Genomic DNA, 19,047 nt, shown 5'->3' on the forward strand with positions numbered 1-19,047 from the left:
TTTTGTCATCGCCAAAGCCTAGGCAAATTATAAGGCTTTTGAGGGGAGAAGGAAAAGCAACTAAATTGCATATGCTCAACAACCCTTAGACATTAGAATTTAAGACTCGAGGGTTTTGGCTTTGCTGAGTGAAATTGGAAGCAGGTATGGGGCACACAGAAGAACAGGGGCCAGCGAAAAAGAGACGAGAAAATATGCAGCAGCAGGAGATCTAACAAGATAATTGGTGACTGAAGGAGGTTGAAAACCCAGGTTTGAAGCCAGCAGGCCAAGGTAACAGCTTGGGAAGAGCAGAGTTGTAACAACAGATTGTGTTGGATGGGTGCGACAAGAAGTCCTCTGCTAGGTCCACCACAGAACATGCCTTCTGTATCGGGGGGGGATCCTCATTTCACCCCTTCTCCTTGTCAGGAGAGCTGTTGGCCAAAGTAAAATGTGTATATCCACTGCTGCTCAATTGGAAAGCCCTTTGCTTTCCAGGAGCAGAGCCTGCTCGGCAGCTCTGGAAACACAAACCTAGTGATGGACAAGGCTGCCGCCAGAGGCACACTGAGAAACACTTTCACAGAAGCAGGCAGGAATTAGCTTCTGCAAGTTTTTCTTATTTTGTGAGGGAAAGAGGGTAAGTCAGTCTTTAATTATCCAACCATAAAACACACAGCATTAGTTCCATTATGCTGTGCTTTCGAGCGATGCTTTTGTGGCCTGCGCGTTTTTAGCAGTTTGGCATGAAGTTGAGTGTTGGGCATTATGCTCAAGGGAAACAGATCCGAAGCAGTACTGTTTGCTGAGCCTTACTGCACGTTTGTAGAACCTTATAGATGATTATTATTCGGTTTGCCTCTATGTTTTGGAACAGAGATGAGCTAAGGTCACATCTTCCTGCATGAAGTCAACTAGAGATGACTGCCCAAGGAAGTTGTGAACACTCCATCCCTGGCAGTGTTCAAAGCCAGGTTGACATGGTCTAATGGGAAGTGCCTCTCCCCATGGCAGGGGGTTAGAACGGAATGAGCTTAAGGTCCTTTCCAACCCAAACCATTCTATGATTCTAACACCATAGATTGCTCCAGGGATTTCTAGCTCTGTGGAGAAGGATCTACACAATACCCAAAGATAGAAACCAGTTGTACATTGTAAACTACCCATGCAAGGTGCAAAGGTTATAAACACAGCTACCTAGTGAAGTGTCTGGCCATCTGATGTCTAGAACATGGAGATGAAGGATACACCTCCAGTTTAAATCTTACACCAACGACATACACACTAGTTTCAAGCAGTCTTACTTGTGCGGTAGAGGCTTTATGAGAAGTCAGAACTCTGATCTTTTCTTCCTTCAAAGCAGCTTCAAAGTCTGCTAACACCTAATTATGATTTCTCATGCTTAAAATGAGTGTCTAATGCAACTGCAAAGGGTTAACTGCAGTATTTGAGCATTTCACCTTTTGCTGGTGACAGCCAAGCATAACCTGCTTTTAACCAATGACATCTTTAAGGCAGAAACTCTGCCTCTGACCTAGAGTAACATACCAACTTTTTCTATAGAGACTGGGTTTCCTCAATTTATACAGTGTCATTTTTGAGCTGAAGAGGGAGAATCCTGTCAAGTGTTTCGAGGTTTATATTGGAAGTGTAAGCAGCTAAAGGTACACAACTTATGCAAACTTAACCTTCAGTTCTGACCCCAGCAGCTCTTTCTTCCCCTTCCATCAGCCTACACTCTTGAGAAGGTCAACTTTATATGTTTTTACTTTGTTTTTCTAGCCCTTGCCAGCTTTTCATCCACACAAAGTTTTTCATGACTTATTTGGGGTACAGTAAACACATGATAGCATCTGAAAACACTGCAGAAATGGATCTGTTACACTGCTTTATTGAATTTATGCTTTGCAGAATGGTAATGAAGCCTGTCCAAAACAGGAGTCTACCCTTAAATGTTACCCCTTGCAGTTCAGTTTCACCATTTGCAATTTCACAGCACTTAGTGTCTATTTACTGAGACAAAAAAAGGTTGTTTACAATGGGATTGCTTTCACAAATGAGGTTTTTTGGATCCCCAACCTAGGCAGAGTCCTCATTAGCAGTTCTGTAATCCTACTGTGCTTTAGACAGCTGTGCTTACAGTACAAGCAGTCATTCTGCCAACCTCTGTCAAGGCAAGTGCTTGTTAATGATCTCAACTAAGACCCAAATATGTCAAACAACTTCGACTGGCTCTGCAAGATCATCCTTATAACAACTGCTGGGCATAGCAAAACTGTTCGAAATTCTTGGAAGTTGAAGAGTAATAACAAGACTAGCAGAAAGGTAAAGAGGACACCCTACAAACCTGATGGTACCAAGCTAGAGAATGGGTCTCATCTAATTAAGATGGCGATCTCTTGGCTTTCCAGCCATGGGGAGTAGTTGGGATACTGCTCTCACTCTATACAGTCTTATTTCCACAAGATGCTTCCTCAGGAGATCCTGAAGCTTTATATCAGCTTCTTTCTTAAAAATCCCAATCTCATCCTCAAGGATTGGTTCTTTATCTACAGAGGTAAGAGCCTTCTAACTAAGCTTTAAGAAGTCCACTATAAGCTCCCCATGTATGTTACATCTCTCTCATTTCAACCACAAAGATCAAATGCAGCTCTGCCCAGACTCAATAGCTCCATACGTGACACGAAGAACAATCCTACATCCATCCTCTCATGCCAATATGAATCTCTGCAGCTCATCACAACCTTTTCCTTACTGGAAAGGGACTGAGTAGCAGGTAGCAGGTCCTTTCCCTCCAGCCATGCTGTAACATTGCCTCATTAACCAGGTTTGAGCTGCAGAGGTTTATGAACAGATGAGCTAAATGTCACTCTCACCAAGTGACACTATCACTTCCTCTGTGCTTGTGCAGTAAACGCCTGAAGGCACATGGTCCTGCAGGACAGGCAGCTGCAGAGCTCTTCCTTTGCTTGCTTGTGTCTTAGAAGTGCTCTGCTGCCCATTTTAGCATCCTAATCACAGGAAGTTATCTCAGCCTTAAGAATAACCTCACCCACATCCACTTTTTCTTACACAAACTGATAGTGCCTTGACAAGTTGAGATATTGGTCAACACCAACGTTGGGGAAGGTTCAGCTCTCAGCTCAGCCACATGATGTTTATAGGTTTTGGGTGTACACACAGGCTTTGCTTCAGGAGATACCAGCAAGGCCTCTCAAACCTTGAGTCTCTCACCCTCATGCATCTGCTCTCAGGTCTTAAATAACGCGGATGTATCCCATTTTCCTGAAGCAACAGGAGCATGGCTGTATGTCCAACAAAACATCCTTCTTCCAAACAGCTCATTTTTCCTGAAAGTAAATCAACTTAAACCCAATCGCACAACTGCTTTGTGCTCATGCTCCAATATGAGAGTAAACAGGATTTTGGTGAGGATTGAACCCACTGCCAGCATCACTGTCACCCACCTCGTGTCAGCTATGCTACACTGCCAGCCAGTTTTGCTGTGGTGTCACGAACCATCGCTCATCACGAAATGACAGCCAAGGGAAAAAGGTTCAACTTACAGAGTTAAGGAGCTTGTCAGAATAAAAGTTTAATACAACCATTATCCATCCAGCAAAGCATTATTTAATAATGCTTTTATTTCATTTTATTTAATAATAAAATATTGATGAGACTGCAACGCTCTGAACACTCAAAAGGGTGGCCTCTAACCCTCTCCTACATCAAGGAATAGAAAGGAGGGGGCTAGTTAGAAGTAGCTCCACAATCCGAGTTGGACAGGACTTTAGTACTGGATAAGCAAGTCTTTCCTTGAGAAGCAGAACAAAAGTCAGCGACTTAGATTTACCCCTGGAATCAGAATCACAGGTGGATTCCTCAGTATCAGCCATAGCACAAGCAACTCCTTTAGCAGGATGCTAGTTATTTCTTTGCCTCTTTGCACCCCTTCCCTGTAAGTCTTGTGAAAGGCTTTGAAATCACCTGTCAAGTCCAGCTGTAGCTGGTTGCGAGAGGAAGGACACACGTGGTACCATTACATAAACCCTGCTTCCTTTAGGGGGTAAAGCAGCTAAAAGCATCTCCTCCATAGTTATTAGCCTACTTCCAACACCCAGTGCAGAGACTACAATAGATCTCAGAGTGACAAGATCTGGATGCAGACAGTGCTGGGGGCTCAATCAAGTTTGATTCTTCAGGGACTGTGACAGCTCATGGGGCACACAATCCAGGGGAACATTTCTGAGGACAAAGTACCTCCTTCAGTCACAACAACAGCTTGCAAAGGCTTTGACGTTTATTTCTGCTTTGGTTCGAAATAAAAGGCATCCCCAGGCTGAGCAAGCTGTCAGCTACAAGCCTCCAGCACACAAAACAGCCATTTCATCTCTGCTGCACAAGGCATCCCTGTGCTGTTTTGTTATTATAAACCCAGTCCTTAATTCCCTTCTCCTGGGGGGGGGGGATGCCAGCAGTCTGATAGGGCCTGGAGAGCCAAACCCTCCTATTCATAGAGATACATTCCTGCTTTGCGAGAGAAGAATGGCTAATTTGAAGGGAAGCCATAACTGCAAGAACACAGGAATCCAGAGATCAGTAAACCAACAGCCTCCAGGATCAGCCCAAGGACCATTTTGCACAAGCAGACACAGATGTGCAACATACACGTAGATACATGGAGGCTCCGACTGTTCAGCTGTTAGACTCTAAAGCCAGACCTTACTGCAAATAGATATTGCCATTACCAGCAGAACCAGACAGATTGGTGGAGGGGAATGGTACCTCATACCAGTTCCACCCTAGGGACCAGTTGCAGTGTTCTGCCCCATTCCCAGGAGCAGAAACAGCATCCTAACCTACCAGTGAGGGACAGGAGAAGGAAGTTTGGGGTCTGGATTAGTGATAGGACAAGGGGAATGGCTTTAACCTGCCAGAGGGGAGACTGAGATGAGCTCTTAGGCAGAAGCTCTTCCCTGGGAGGGTGCTGAGGCGCTGGCACAGGGTGCCCAGAGAAGCTGTGGCTGCCCCATCCCTGGCAGTGTTCAAGGCCAGGTTGGACCCAGGGGCTTGGAGCAAGCTGCTCTAGTGGAAGGGGTCCCTGCCTGTGACACAACTAGATGGTCTTTGGGTCCCTTCCAACACAAACCATTCTATGCCTGTAGCAGTGCTATGGACGAACACTGGCAGAAGCTCCATGTGATAGAAAAGCAGGAAAATCCCAGCACTCCCTTATTTTACCTTTTGCTGCTGATTCAGCAAGATGACTTAGCTATCAAGCTTGTAAAACAAACAGTCTTGAGGCCAGCTTCAGCAGACATACAGCATCATCCAGCTGTTCTGATCTAGGGAATGGCCCTCCCCATGCAATAAACCGGCTATCCCAGAAAGACCCACTTTGAACCAAACAACACAGGCAAATATATCAATGCCTGAAGTGCTCCCACCAGAGCAGAGCTGGACCTATAACAAGTAGCAGTAATGTAGTAGCCTGACTTCCTAACAAGAAATAAGCACAGGCAAACTGTAACAGCCATGGGCTCAGACCTCCTGTTAGGACAAGACCAGACATTTGCGTAACACTGCTGAAACCCTACTGAGACGTCAGATACAGACACTTGCACTTGAAAGCAGCGTTTGTCATGACAGAGTTACCACCAGATTAGGAAACAAGGCACTGCCAAGGCAGAGTTACCGCATGAACAAGCCTGGCCACATACAAAGGAATCCAGGAAATCACCCCAGGAGTCCTCTGGTCTCACTGTCTGTGCAGGTGAAAGCCTCCAGCTCAGAAGTCACCAGGCTAATTGCCTGGAGAAGCCTATTGTTTTAGTGCTAAAGCAGCAGCTGGTGCATGAAGTTTTACACCTTTCAATTATGAGTCATCCGAGAGCCGATACCAAGCTTCAGCCTGCTTGCTGCAGCCTTAAACCTTTTGTTTATCACCTTAATGCAAGACAAGAAGAAGCCTGAGCATCAGGTCGCCTCCCTCACAAGCAAGTGCGTCATCGCTCCTAAAGGAACAGAGGAGGAAGCGAGTTATTTGGGGAAATGCCAATGTTTAGAACTATGGAAAGAATGTACGTGCACCAGAGATGTGGGGTGGCTATTGTTATTCCTGAAATAACAATAGGGGCCTACAAGGATGCTGGGGAGGGACTCTTCATTAGGGACTGTAGCAACAGGACAAGGGGTAACGGGTTAAAACTGAAACAGGGGAAGTTTAGATTGAGTATAAGGCAGAAGTTCTTTACTGTAAGGATGGTGAGGCACTGGAATGGGTTGCCCAGGGAAATTGTGAATGCTCCATCCCTGGAGGTGTTCAAGGCCAGGTTGGACAGAGCCTTGGGTGCCATGGTTTAGTGTGAGGTGTCCCTGCCCATGGCAGGGGGTTGGAACTGGATGATCTTAAGGTCCTTTCCAACCCTGACTATTCTATGATTCTAAATACCTTAGGGGATGCTATTAGCTACATTCTTGAGCTAGCAAGATCCAAAGAAGCAGCTAAAGCTGTGTGTTTGCTCATCAAGGATGAGGGATAACTCAGTGGGACATCTCATTTTGGCAGGCACCCATGAACCAGGTTGCAGTAGAGGACCACTTTTCTTTCAGACTACCAAGAGCCCATGGTGTTTAGGTCAAGGCAAAGTAGCATTACTACCATTGCTTTGTAGATTCATAGTAAGATTTAAGCTCTTAGTTGTCTCATCTTATGCTATTTTGTGTTCTGCCCGTCTTCTTTTGAAGAGATAACCAACCAGGAAAACTAGACTCCCCTTGTGGTCTGCTGTGTGGCTTTTAACCACTGTCTTAAAGCAAGCAACTCTAAAAGTGACTAAGAATCAACACAGAGCCAAATTCAGGTTTGCTACTTGACAACATCCCAGACAGCCTCTGTTTGAGAGCATGCTAGTTCTGACCTCAGGAAGCAGTGGACTTTGACTTGGCATCTTCTGCCATGTATCATGGATGTAGAAGCTCTTCTGTAACTTGCTGGCAATGCTTCCTGTCTGGTCAGGACTGATGTAACACTCAGGATGTGACCTTCTCTAGTCCTGGGCTCTCCAGAACTAGAGGCTATTGAAGTGAAACCAACAGGGAAGTACCAGAACCACCAGGGACTGGACCAAACAGTGAGTGAGAAGAGTGGGAGAAATGGATCTGTTCAGCTTAAGAAGGTAACACATTGCTGCATACAGCTACCTAGCATAAGGCAACAGAGAAGACAGACTTCAGAGGTGTGCAGTAACAACGCTAGCTGTAAAAACCAGAAATGCCAACTTAGTAACATTGTGGGGCTCTTTATTTCTTCCTTAATGACAGTGTTTAAGCACAGGAACAGCATGTCAGGGAGGTGGGAGAGTCTTCCATCCTTGGAATTACTCACAGCTTGACTGGACCAAGCTCTTAGAAACCTTGGCTTTAAAAACCACTGCATTTGGAGCAAGGGGTTGGACTGGAGACCTCCAGACTTCCCTTCCAACCTCACTTATTCTACAAATAAAACATACATTTTTACCAAGACTGCCAATCTTTGCTCAAGAAATTAAAGGCACCTTCCCCTTAGGACAGCATCCACACAGGTGGAGTACAATTCCGCTCCAGACTTCTCTATCCTGCTGTCATGGTTTAACCCCAGCCAGCATCTAAGTACCAGGTATCCATTTGCCCATTCTCCCCCCATCCTAGTGGAATGGGAAGAACTGGAAGAAGAGAAATCCCATGGGTTGAAATAAGAACAGATTAATAAGTAAAATAAGATTAAAAAGCAAAATAACACTACTAAAGAAGAGGGAGCTAGAGAGAGGAATAAACCCCAAGGAGGACAAGCGATGCACAATACTACTGCTCACAACCTGCTTGACTGATGTGCAGCCTGTCCCCAGGCAGCAATCAGTGCCTCCTGGCCAGCCACCTCCTCCAGCTTATATACTGACCATGACATGCTATGGTATGGAATATCCCTTTTGGAATACCTTTGGGTCATATGTCCTGTCTCTGCTCCCTCCTGACTTCTTGTGCCCCTCCTCACTGGCACAGCATGAGAGACTGAGGAGTCCTTGATCAGGGTAAGTGCTACTGAGCAACAACTAAACCATCATTGTTATCAGCATTGTTCTCAGACTGAAGCCAAATCACAGCACTGTACAGCGACTAGGAAGAAAATTAACTCTATCACAGCCCAAACAGGACACCTGCACAGATTAAGACTAAGCATTATAGGAAACACTGCCTAAATCTGCCACTGTTGATGCTGAAAGCACCAGTGAGTCACGTCACAGTACGAGACCAAACAACAGGTCCTAAAGGAAGCTTAGAACAGGCTGGGAAGCTTACCCAGAGTGACCTCAAGACAGCTATTTCTATGCAGAACAGGGCTAAAGTGATGCTGCAGTTGGGGTTTGCCTTTCAGCTGCAAGAAAGCCAAGGCAAGGATCTCCCACACTTGTTCCCTTTGTATGGGTAACTCTTGAGGTGAGACTGGAGTGACTGAATTGCATATTGCCCATGGCAGGGGTTTGGAACTGAATAAGCTTTAAGGTCCCTTCCAACACAAACCAGTCTGGGATTCACGGCTGAAATGGAATATACACGTTTTCTGTTAAAGCCCCATCAAACACCCTCTGTTTCATCTCATTCATCTCCTCCTAACCTTCTTCTTATGAGGACTGCAGACAGATACAGCACACACACCCCTTCCCATGCCAGCTCTTCCACCTCCGAGCACTCAAACGTGAAGCAAGTGGCATTTCTGACAGCTGCCAGTCACAAGATTTCCTTGCAGAACTACAGCTCCCAAACCCAGCCAACTCAAAGGAAACCCTGACTTGCCTGCCAGGAGATAGCAATCAGAGGCAGACAACACGCAATACTCTGGGAGAGCAAGAGGAAGAAAATGCAGTCCTTTTGCAGAGAACACAGCAAAGCTGGGGGTGTGTGTGTTAGTTTTAGTGTGGGATTTTTGTTCATTTGAGGGTTTTAATGTGTATTTTGGCTTCCCCCCATTTTCACTCCAGGATGACAATTCTAGTTGTAAGATGCAAGCAACACTGGTTAGTCTGCTAAGGAATGTTGGGGATAGGGGAGGACCACTCAGTAAGGGACCACATATCTGGACTAGTGGTGTTTGCCCCCCAAGTACCTCAAGCCAAGGCATACCCTGCAAACAGACTCTACACAGCAGTGGCTTATTGGATTGAGAAGCATTTGAACAGCTTCCCCTTGCCGTATTGTATGCCTTAACCAAGGCATAGCAGCAAAACATGTACTTTCTTACTGCCATCATGACTATACTTTTACCACCAGGAGTCCACTGTCTCACCTCAAGGCTTTTAACGACAGAGATTTATAGAGCCCCAGAACACTAATGAAAAACAGAGGGGTCTTTCAAAGAAAGAGCTACACCCATGCTGGTATTTTCCTTTCAACTGTCTTCGTGACTTGCATTTCAAAGCCTACAACCACCGAGTTCAGCAGCAGTGACAAGGTAACTGTGCCCCCCCCCATCAAACCAAATGTATTCAGCTGAGATTTCAGCAGCCTTCTCAGGCGAGAGGAGAGTGGGTCCCTGGAGATGCTTATGGTCACACTGGGAGCATCACAGCCTCAGAGCAAAGATCACAAACAGCAGCCTAACTGCAGGCTGCTGTGAACACAGACATGAAACAGAAAAGTGTTAACCAAGGCTAGACTGTGGCTTCTTTTCTGTCCTGGAGCCACTCTCCACTGCTCTCTTGGGCATTGGTTTATAGCGCTGCAGTTGGCAAACTGGATGCCAGCAAGGGCAGCTAGCTAGGACTCCCTGCAGGGTTTCTGGAGCCTACCTACCAGATCTTATCACCTAAAGGCGTCAGGGAACACAGGAGCCTCAGCCAGATGATGCATTAAGCACATCCACTTCGGTCCCTCCCTCCAGGTGGGAAAGGGACCAAAACATTTCTCTGCTGTCATGCAAGCCGTTTCAAAAGCAACAGCAGATTGTATCTGCACCGAGAGCCATTCAAAAGGAAGCAATCCTCTTCAGGCTCCAGCTATCACACATCCCAGTTCCTTCAGACTGGGAGCTGTTGAGATGGGAGTTGTGAAACACGGTGTCTGTTGACTGTGACCTCACCACATCCAAAGGGGGAATCAGATTCTCTCTATCCAGACTCACCACGGCTGCATATAACTAACCCTGGCAAGGGATGGGATGTTGTCAGCACCTATCAGCAGCCTTCCTCATGTGCACTTCAGAGGCAGGGAGCCATCTCCAACCTATTTGAGAGGCTCTGAAACCAGAGAGCCCAATGCAAGCTCAGATTTGCATAAGCCAGCAAGCAGTCATGCATGTACAGCAACATCAGCCTGACAGCTCCACCTCCAGCAGCTTTGCTGCCTTGTCTATTCACAGCCTGTCCACTTTTATGATACAACACATTCAGAGTGGGAGGCATTATCTTAAGCCTGACCTTTATTTTTAATTATAATGGCACAAAGGAGCTTTAGAGCAATAAAACAGCATTTGTGCTAGAGGCTACTTGTTAAACTCATCTCCACTCAGCCTCTCCCACGCAGGGCAAAACACAGAGGACATTACCTGTAAGGTCTCATCAGAGCAATCATTGTAGCTGAACAGCAGGGGCTCTCTTGCGAGGGAAAAGGCACATCCAGTGCAGCTGCCTACTGGAAGAAGAGTCAGAAATATCACAGAGGATGGGAGAACTAGGTTTGCCCTTACTAAACTTTGCAGGCATAACTTCTTCAGCAGTCCAGGCTGCAATAGGAGCACAAGAGGCTGAGTTATATATTCCAAGCTTTAGGTGGAGAAAGGAAAAGAACCTGGAGGAAGAATAAACCTGACTTTTAAATTCACCACATCCCATTACTAGTATCTCAGCTACAGGCAGCTGTGAGGCTGGGGTCCTTTTTAACCTTGTTTGAATACACAAGTCAAGTTAGAATTGCTGAGCAGAGACAGCCAATGGTGCAGTAGCCCTGCAAATCAGAACTGAGGTTGCACAGAATAAAGAATCTTGTAGAATCAGAGTGGTTTGTGTAGAAAGGGACCTTAAAGCTCATCCAGTTCCAACCCCTGACACTGGCAGGGGCATCTTCACTAGACCAGGTTGCTCCAAGCCCCATCCAGCTGCTATCCTATTATTGTCATGAAATATCTTCCAGAGGATCAGACAGTTTGAAACAAATCACTGCCATCTTAAGATATGATACCAGCATACACACAACCACTAAGGAAAAGGAATTATCAGTGTTTTCCTTCACCAAGTCATCTTCCTTGCTTCATAGATTATGTGTTAGCTACATTTGTGCGGTGATATTTCACCTGATGGAGCAGAGTAAAAGCTTGAATAACATCTCCCACAGGAGCCATTCCACTCAACTAAAAATAGTACTACAGAGGTCTGGGAATAATTAAAAATAAGTTTTTTTTTTATAATGCATATATATTATATATATACACACACACATATATATACACACACACATAAGCAGAGCAAACTCAAAGCCAATACCTACTAGACACACCTGCCAACAGCTCACACAAAAGGAAGAGCAAAGACAAGGTTCTGATCTGCATCACCTCATTTATACCTGCACCCACCTTTGGCCTAGGGTTGCCTTGGCCAAGTGCAGACGGACGTTGGCAGCACAAAGCTCTTGCTGGTATCAGACTGTTGCCAGCCGTGAGCCTGTGCCAGATTTGACTGTGCCAAACACAACTCTGCAAAGTCATGCAAACCAGGAACCTGCCTACCTCTTTGAATAGGAATGCTTGCCGTATTCCACGCTATTAAGATGCCAACCACGATCAACGCGGATCGACATCGGCAACAGAGCAAACAGAGCTGAAAAGCACATATTTTTTCAGCCCTCAGATTCAACAACTGCCCTCAGTTTACATAGTAATTATTCAGATTTCATTTGTCACACTGAACAGCAGCGAGAGAGAAACAAGCTGGGTGCTCCTTTTCCTCACTAGATGCAGTCCAGCTTTCCCCATGAGCTTTTCCATCAGCATTTGAAGCCCAGCTGGCTCCAGAACCCAATTTCAGAGCAATTTCAATATGCTGTGTTAGTGCATCATCTATTCAGCATCGCTGAGAGGAAGACACAAGTTTATTTTCTCTTTCAGTTGGGCTATTTTCTCCCTACTAGATGAGTTTTGATAGCGTGCTTAGCGGGGAACCAGAGATAAGCCGTGTGCCAGGCGAGAGATCCGATGTTTTTATAAAGCATCTTTCATAAGGCAGCGAGGCAGACATTAAACAGGAAGTGTTTATTGACTTTATACTCACTTCATAAAACATTTGCATGGTTAAGAGGAGAAACAGGAGCTCCCAACAACCCGGCCTGGGTTAAAACAAATACGAGTTCACGCATTGTTCTAGCGTGCAAGTGACCTCAAACACCAGGCAGCCTGAGCTGACAAAGCTGCAAGGCACTCCTGGAAGTAGCAAGACAAATGGAGCCATCCCAGTCAGGGTTCTCACTACTCTACCACTGAAGTATGATTAGAATCACAGAATGGTTTGGGTTGGAAGGGATCTTCAAAGGTTATCTACTCCAACCCCCCTGCAATCAGCAGGGAAATTTCAACTAGATGAACTAGTTACCTGACATTTTCCTTTCAATAACTTAAATCAGCATGCAAAGAGCCTGTACCATTTGCAGTTTTAAAGAGACGTGAACATCATAAAATGAGTGCATGGAGGGGGAAAGGGTTGCTGGTGCAGGTAAACTGAGGAGTTCATCTGCAGATCTGCCCATCTGCAGCCTCCCAAGCTCTGATCACACCAGCCTCTCACCCCTGCATCCTTTCATGTTGTGCAGCCAGCACTGCCATGTAACTTACCCATTTTGATTGCCCACCACAAAGCTTCATTTCCTGTATCTACTCTACCATCCTCATCCACAGACCAGCATCTCCCAGCCCTGCATCAGGAGGCATCAAGTACAGAAGCATTAGGGAAGCAACACTTGAACCAGCTTTATGAAGAATCCACATTCAGTTAGGCATTTGCACGTGTCGTTGCACATACTTCATTCCAAGCAAAGCTCAATACATGCAAGTTCAATTTCGGCTCATGCTCAATGACTGAGGATGGTTGGCACACATCACAGACCATGCAAGTTCAGGCTGGTGGGACAGATACACCACATCTACCAGCAACACGTTCACCAGCCATGAGAGCTGCAAGTCCCTCTGCTCTCAAAGTCTTCCATTCATCTAAGAACAAGAAGTTGCTTAGGTATATGAGCAGCATTTCTCATGCTACCCATTTAATTGAGGCTTTTCAAAGACTTTTGTAGGGAGCTAAAGCCTCAGTTTTCCTTCTGCCCTACACCAAAACCAGGAAGGCAACTGGGGGCAGTTGTTACGCAGTTCAGTTCTGCACCACCACCATGTTCAAGAGCAGAAGCTGGATCCTCCAATGGCATCCACCAACCAGGGTGTTAACATTTCACAGCCTTCATCCTCCTTGTATCACTGGCTCCAATTCCAGTCAACACTCTGAGTAGGAAAATCACCCCTCAACCTCCCCTCCTCTAAACCCCTCTTTATATGTTTGCAGTAGCCTTGTGCTGCAAAAGCTTTGTGACTTTTTCATTACCAATTACACATGTATAATTATATACCTGCATAATAACCATGTTTAACGTACACTGAACACATTTTGAAGAAGACAACTATGGAAACAGAAAGCTTAGCCAGGTAATAGTTTTATTTTATAAAAGCTTATTTCTTCATTAACTTGACAAAGGAGCTGTTCCATCCTGGCATCAAGCTGAGCAACCCACTTGCAGTCTTGGTAAGGAAGCATGGAAATATCCAAACCCAATTAAAGGCATTTCCCATGAAATATGGCATTCTAGGAAATACTTCAAATGCTCTTGCCTACCACACAAATTGCATCCCTACCTCCTTCTGAAGTTGCTGACAGATGCCACATATCAGATCCCTCTTTGTTTCAATTAAATTAAGCAAAGAGCTTGATTCGATTAGCATGAGGAAGCCAGCAATCAAGATGTTCTCACAGCAGGAGCAGCGGGTCCTGACCAGTCAGTCTTCCAGCTAACGGGTTTAGACACACATCACATTGCCACGGCGGGAGCAAGAGCACGACAGCACAAGTACCACCCGCAGGAGGAGAGCTGCCATCAGCAAAGATGTTCTGCACATGCTGAGAACGGATGTTTCAGATGGAATACCTATAGGCTATTTTAGATTGGCCATCCAGGCACCACTCACAGCTTCCATGTGTTCTTAATACACCCCTTGCCTAGATGGATACAGCCACAAGCCCTAACACACCCATGTCAACATGCATTATGCTTTTAAAAACACATTCATTTCTTTATAACCCAGTGCAGATTTCTGCCTTTTGCTCTATTCATTAGCTGAGAATTGTGAAGGAAGAGTTCCTATAGTCAAATGAAGATAAAACAACCCCAATGCGTGACATCTGGAGGTTTTGGCCTTAATTCCGTTTCATGGGAGCAGCTGATGTAAGTGTTTTTGTTCTGGGAACTTACATCCATTAATTCCAACTGCACCAGAGCTTCTAGAAAGAGCCACAGTGAGATCAGTAAACCCCAGATATGAGAATGAATCAGCCCCTTGCCAGGGCTTATGATGGAGATGAGTGAAGACCATTCCAGCTGCTTTATCATAGCATTTACAGAGCAGATGCAGTTCCCAACAGCATATCCTCTTGTCCATACACCAGGTGTGTGGCTGAAGGATGTTGCACCCACATAGCTTCCTCGCTGAGTACTGCTGAGCCATTATACCTAGTACATCCATACCCTCTCAGTAGGTTCATGGAGGTCAGTAGGTGCTAGCTACAACACCTTACAACACAGCAACCTTCATTCCACAAAAGAGCTTTCCCCTGGGGAATACCCCCCTTTAAAAAATTAAATGATGAAGATATCTTTTTATTTAAAAAATAAAAATATAAAAACCAAAAGATAAAGAAAATAAAAAGAACTATGAGCTCACTTCTCAATGATGAACAGCACAATGTGGTTTGGTTCCCCCCCCCAAGCATCATTTGTTTGAGGTCTCACAGGAATACCAACCTCTATTTTTACCCAGAGGCCACCAATATCCCTGACCAGAGGCTATTAAGTGTTTCTCACTCTAATGTTATAAAGCAAAACATCAAACATCCTGTTGATGTTTTGCTTTATGAAGAGTCTCTCTTTCTCTCCAAACATCCTGTTGATGTTTTGCTTTATGAAGAGTCTCTGTTTCTCTCCAAGCTGATCTCAGATACCACACACCCGTCCAAGGTGCAACACCAGAGATGTTGAGCAGGCACAAGGAAATATCTAAGTGTAGGCACTGTTTCTGACAACGGGAACCCCTCCTGTCCTCTGTATTATGCAAGTCTGTCACCTACCAAGACCAGGAGAAGCCTATGGCTAAGCTGGAGCCCACATCACCCTTCAGTCTCCTACATTAGCATATATATTGTATGGTTGAGGATATCAGCATGTCCCTTACCTCAATTCCTGCCATGAGCATGCAGATGGGATGATTAACATTATATCTTACTTCACCTGATTCTGACCCTGCACTCTGATGAGGGGGGGGAAACTTGAACTGTCAGTTCTACATCAATACCAGTAAATTATGGGACTGAACAAGGGTTTGGCAAAGGGCAGCTCACTCTATGTGCATATACCTGTGTGAAGTAGAAGCTTCTGGCAGGTAACTGTAGCTGCTGAACCCTCTAAGGCACTGACTGACTGAGTAGTTGTACTTTAGGTTGGTCACTGGGATGAAGGGTCAAACGCCCAATTGATTGAATTATCACTTCTCAATTATAAGCAGTAGGATGTGGCTAGTTTTTCCCCCAAACCATCTACCTGAGGCCTCACAAGAACACCATCCTCCATTTTTACCCAGACAGGGTACCAACACCCCAATCCAGAGGCTATCCAGTGCTTCTCACTCTTATCCTATAAGGCAAAACAAGCATCCTGTCCGTTTCTCCCTCAAGCTAATCTCAAGACACTACACATCAGTCCAAGGTAATGCAGACAAGAAGGTTTAGAGCATCTGCCCTTGGTTCTGACATGGGAAATCCTTCCCTAGGTTTGCAAACCAGAATGTAGTAAAGAAACCAACTCCAGTTTCCACCCCCCTCTCCTTTGCTGGCAGGTTTTGGGAACTGAAGATTCCCATTTTACTAGAAATAATAATTACAGAAGTGGTCAGAACAAGGAACCAAAAAACCTCCAGGCTGCCTACTCCCACCAAACACAGTCAAGATTGGTCAGTGGGTTAAATAACAGAGGATTTAGGGTTTGGTTTTTTAAGGATGGATGACAAAGGGCAACCAGGGAAACAGGAATGCAACTTGCAGACCAAGCAGATGATGCATCTCATCCCATCAAGAAAGAAAGGATGATTTTAAAGTCTGAGTTGAAGTTTTAAGTGCCGGTCCTTTTTTAGAGGAACACTTGCAGTAGAATAGAGTTCCAGCTAATGGCACCTTCAAATACCAGAGAACTGTGAAGTTCAGAGTTGAAAGGCACCCACTGAACCATGGCTTTCCCAGGAAGGGGAGCCTGGCGGGGCACACTTCATTAGAAGATTCCCAACCACTGCTTCCCCAAAGGGAGCTCTTCTATCACGACCAATTGATTTATGAAAGGGAAATGTCTTCTCTGCTCCCCAGAGTCTTCCATGGGGCTCCCATGCGAGTCCCACCCCGTAGCTTGATCTACAGGGACAGCATATGGCATCACAGGAGACATTCATCAGGAGGGAGATAACAGGGGCCTTCAGCTCTTGAACTGCAGCTCCTATTTGCTGCAAGGAACAGGAGGCAATTGTCATATTCTGGGTCAGTTCCATGTCTCAGTTCAGCAAATGAGATTACTGCTTTAAAGACTAAACTGTGGGGAAGTTCAGTCTCACATTGTCTCCCAGGGCCATGCAGAGAGAAGTTTTCCAGCTCCAAGGAGGACAGTTTGCTCCTCTATAGCCTCTCCCCTACAATAGCAGAGGGCACAGCGGTATACCTAGATCCCCTGGGAAGGAGGCAAAGTGCCTCCTTTCACAGCTGTTACCCTGTAATCAAGTCGTAAGCAGCAGAAACAAGTATTGGATGCCTGGGTTGCAGAGTACATCTGAACTCCAGAGCAGGAGTGACACACAGGTGGGTTCAGCAGGTGACTGAATTAACTACTATGTGCCAAGACACATCTGAGCCTCTCACAAACAGCAGCCCACCAGCTACAATCACAAGGTTTTAGGTAGGAGATCACCCCACATCAACAGCAACCTCAGGGGTTGAGGGTATTTTCCTAAACATCTCGTTGCATACTTCAGAACATTTTCCCTTGAGCTCATCTCAGCTGCCTGTACCCCAGACCTGATGTATGGATTAAAGAAAGGACCAGACATTCAATTCCCTTCATGTCACCTACATACAAGATCCCACCTCATGGTTACCCACATCCCTCTTTCCTTCTCTTCAGGAGTAACCTCACCCACCAAGATCTACTTATTGTTTCTTCTCATCAAGATAAAGGAAGAGAATCACTCTTGGAACAATGAGTCTCCCCATTGCCCTACCATCAGTATTCATATAAAGGTGGCTCTTCAGCCAGAGGTAACATGCACAGCCCAAGGGCTGCTCCCATAAGTGGATGGAGGAACAATCAGTGGCACAGGGTCCATTCCCATAGCTTTGTCATCTCTGTCTCCCAAGGCAGCTGTGCCAGGCCCCCAACACAGCATCACACAAGTTGTGGCCTCATCCCTGGTGACCAAGGGCTTGTAGCTCCTTTCACACTCAGTTTATTTCATCCCCCTCCAGCCCAGGCTCTCATTGGGCATTGTGTGAAACCCCCAAGCACCACCATTGCCTGGTCTCCAACCCATACACTTAACTTCTCCCAGCGAGGAAAATCTTAGCATTAACCCAAACAGCTCGTACATCACCCTGTCCACAAGCTTAAGCTACCACAGGAGGCACAAGGAGCTTTGTTGGCTCTTCCTCTGAAGAGCAGCAAGCCAGGAGCTGTTGGCAATAGCCACCTTTTCTCTTGAAGAGCACAGTTAGAGATGCCACCACTTAAGGGACAAGAGACAGAGCCTTTCATCACCTTGGCTTCCCCACTTCCCAGGCTGTGGTGTAGCCTCTCTGCCAATGGCTTTTTATAAGCTAAAAGTACAAGTCAGTTGTGGGATGCATAACAGGGAGGGGGTTTTTAATAGCAACTTAATGTTAGAAGATTAATAATAATTGAATGAACAATCCCCTACATCACCCTTTGTATTCAAGGGAAAGAATTTACTTCTCACCTCTGTCCCTTGCTTTGGTTCACATCATCCCACAGCTTTGCCCATTCACTCTCCTCCCTTTACAGTGAGGCCTCTACGATGACCCCTGAGCATTGCTGTTCTCAGGAAAGGCACCACAGACAAACAGGGCTCCTCAAAAAGACATTAAAACTCCCCAAGTCCTTTAAAAATAAAACAAAACAAAACAAAACCAGATGCCCTTTAACCAGGCTGTTCAACAGCATTCCACTTGCTCTACCAGCCTCACACAAAACACAAACGCTCACTGCATCGCTTCCATTTTCTCCCTTGAGTTAAACCAGCCACAAAAAGACAAGAAAACAGCAAAAGACAAAAGGCACAACTTACCTTGCTGGGCAGAAAACCCGTTTTCATCAATCAGAACCTCTATTGACTCAGTTTTCATCTTCCCAGGGCTCAGGAGATGGAGGATGCAGCCCCCTCCTTCTCCCCCTTTCCTGCTGACTCCCAGAGGAGCCACCCCATTCATCACCCCACCACAAGCCCTAGAGAAAGAGCTGCCCTCCACCACGAGAGAAGAAAAAAGGGCACAGAGTAAGGTGGCCAGGTCCTCTAATGAGGTTATCTTCCTCCCCACCCACCCTAGCCTTTACCCTCAGCTGTTTCCTATAAGCTAATTTACACTTTATGGTGCGGGAAGCTCTTCAGCTCACTGGGTTAAACTCAGTGGTCCAACAGCCCAGGCTTCACTTGCCTGGGGAGGTTAAACTCAAGTACTT

General features: G+C 45.7%; 1 protein-coding gene across 3 annotated transcripts in view; it reads right to left on the minus strand.

Moving 5' to 3' along the window:
- The window catches only part of SLC4A11 (solute carrier family 4 member 11), a 144,141-nt gene extending 125,306 nt beyond the window's left edge, over positions 1-18,835 (minus strand). For all 3 annotated transcript variants that reach the window (XM_057401251.1, XM_057401252.1, XM_057401250.1), the window contains exon 1: positions 18,656-18,835. In XM_057401251.1, the coding sequence (XP_057257234.1) occupies positions 18,656-18,797 (142 nt within the window). In that variant the 5' untranslated portion in view covers positions 18,798-18,835. The remainder of the gene's footprint in view (positions 1-18,655) is intronic.
- Positions 18,836-19,047: the final 212 nt, after the last annotated feature.

The sequence above is a fragment of the Pezoporus wallicus genome, unplaced genomic scaffold (assembly GCF_028554395.1).
Source record: "Pezoporus wallicus isolate ANWC-B61680 ecotype Strahan unplaced genomic scaffold, APGP_CSIRO_Pwel_v1 contig_8837, whole genome shotgun sequence".
In the NCBI taxonomy this organism is placed as follows: domain Eukaryota; kingdom Metazoa; phylum Chordata; class Aves; order Psittaciformes; family Psittacidae; genus Pezoporus; species Pezoporus wallicus.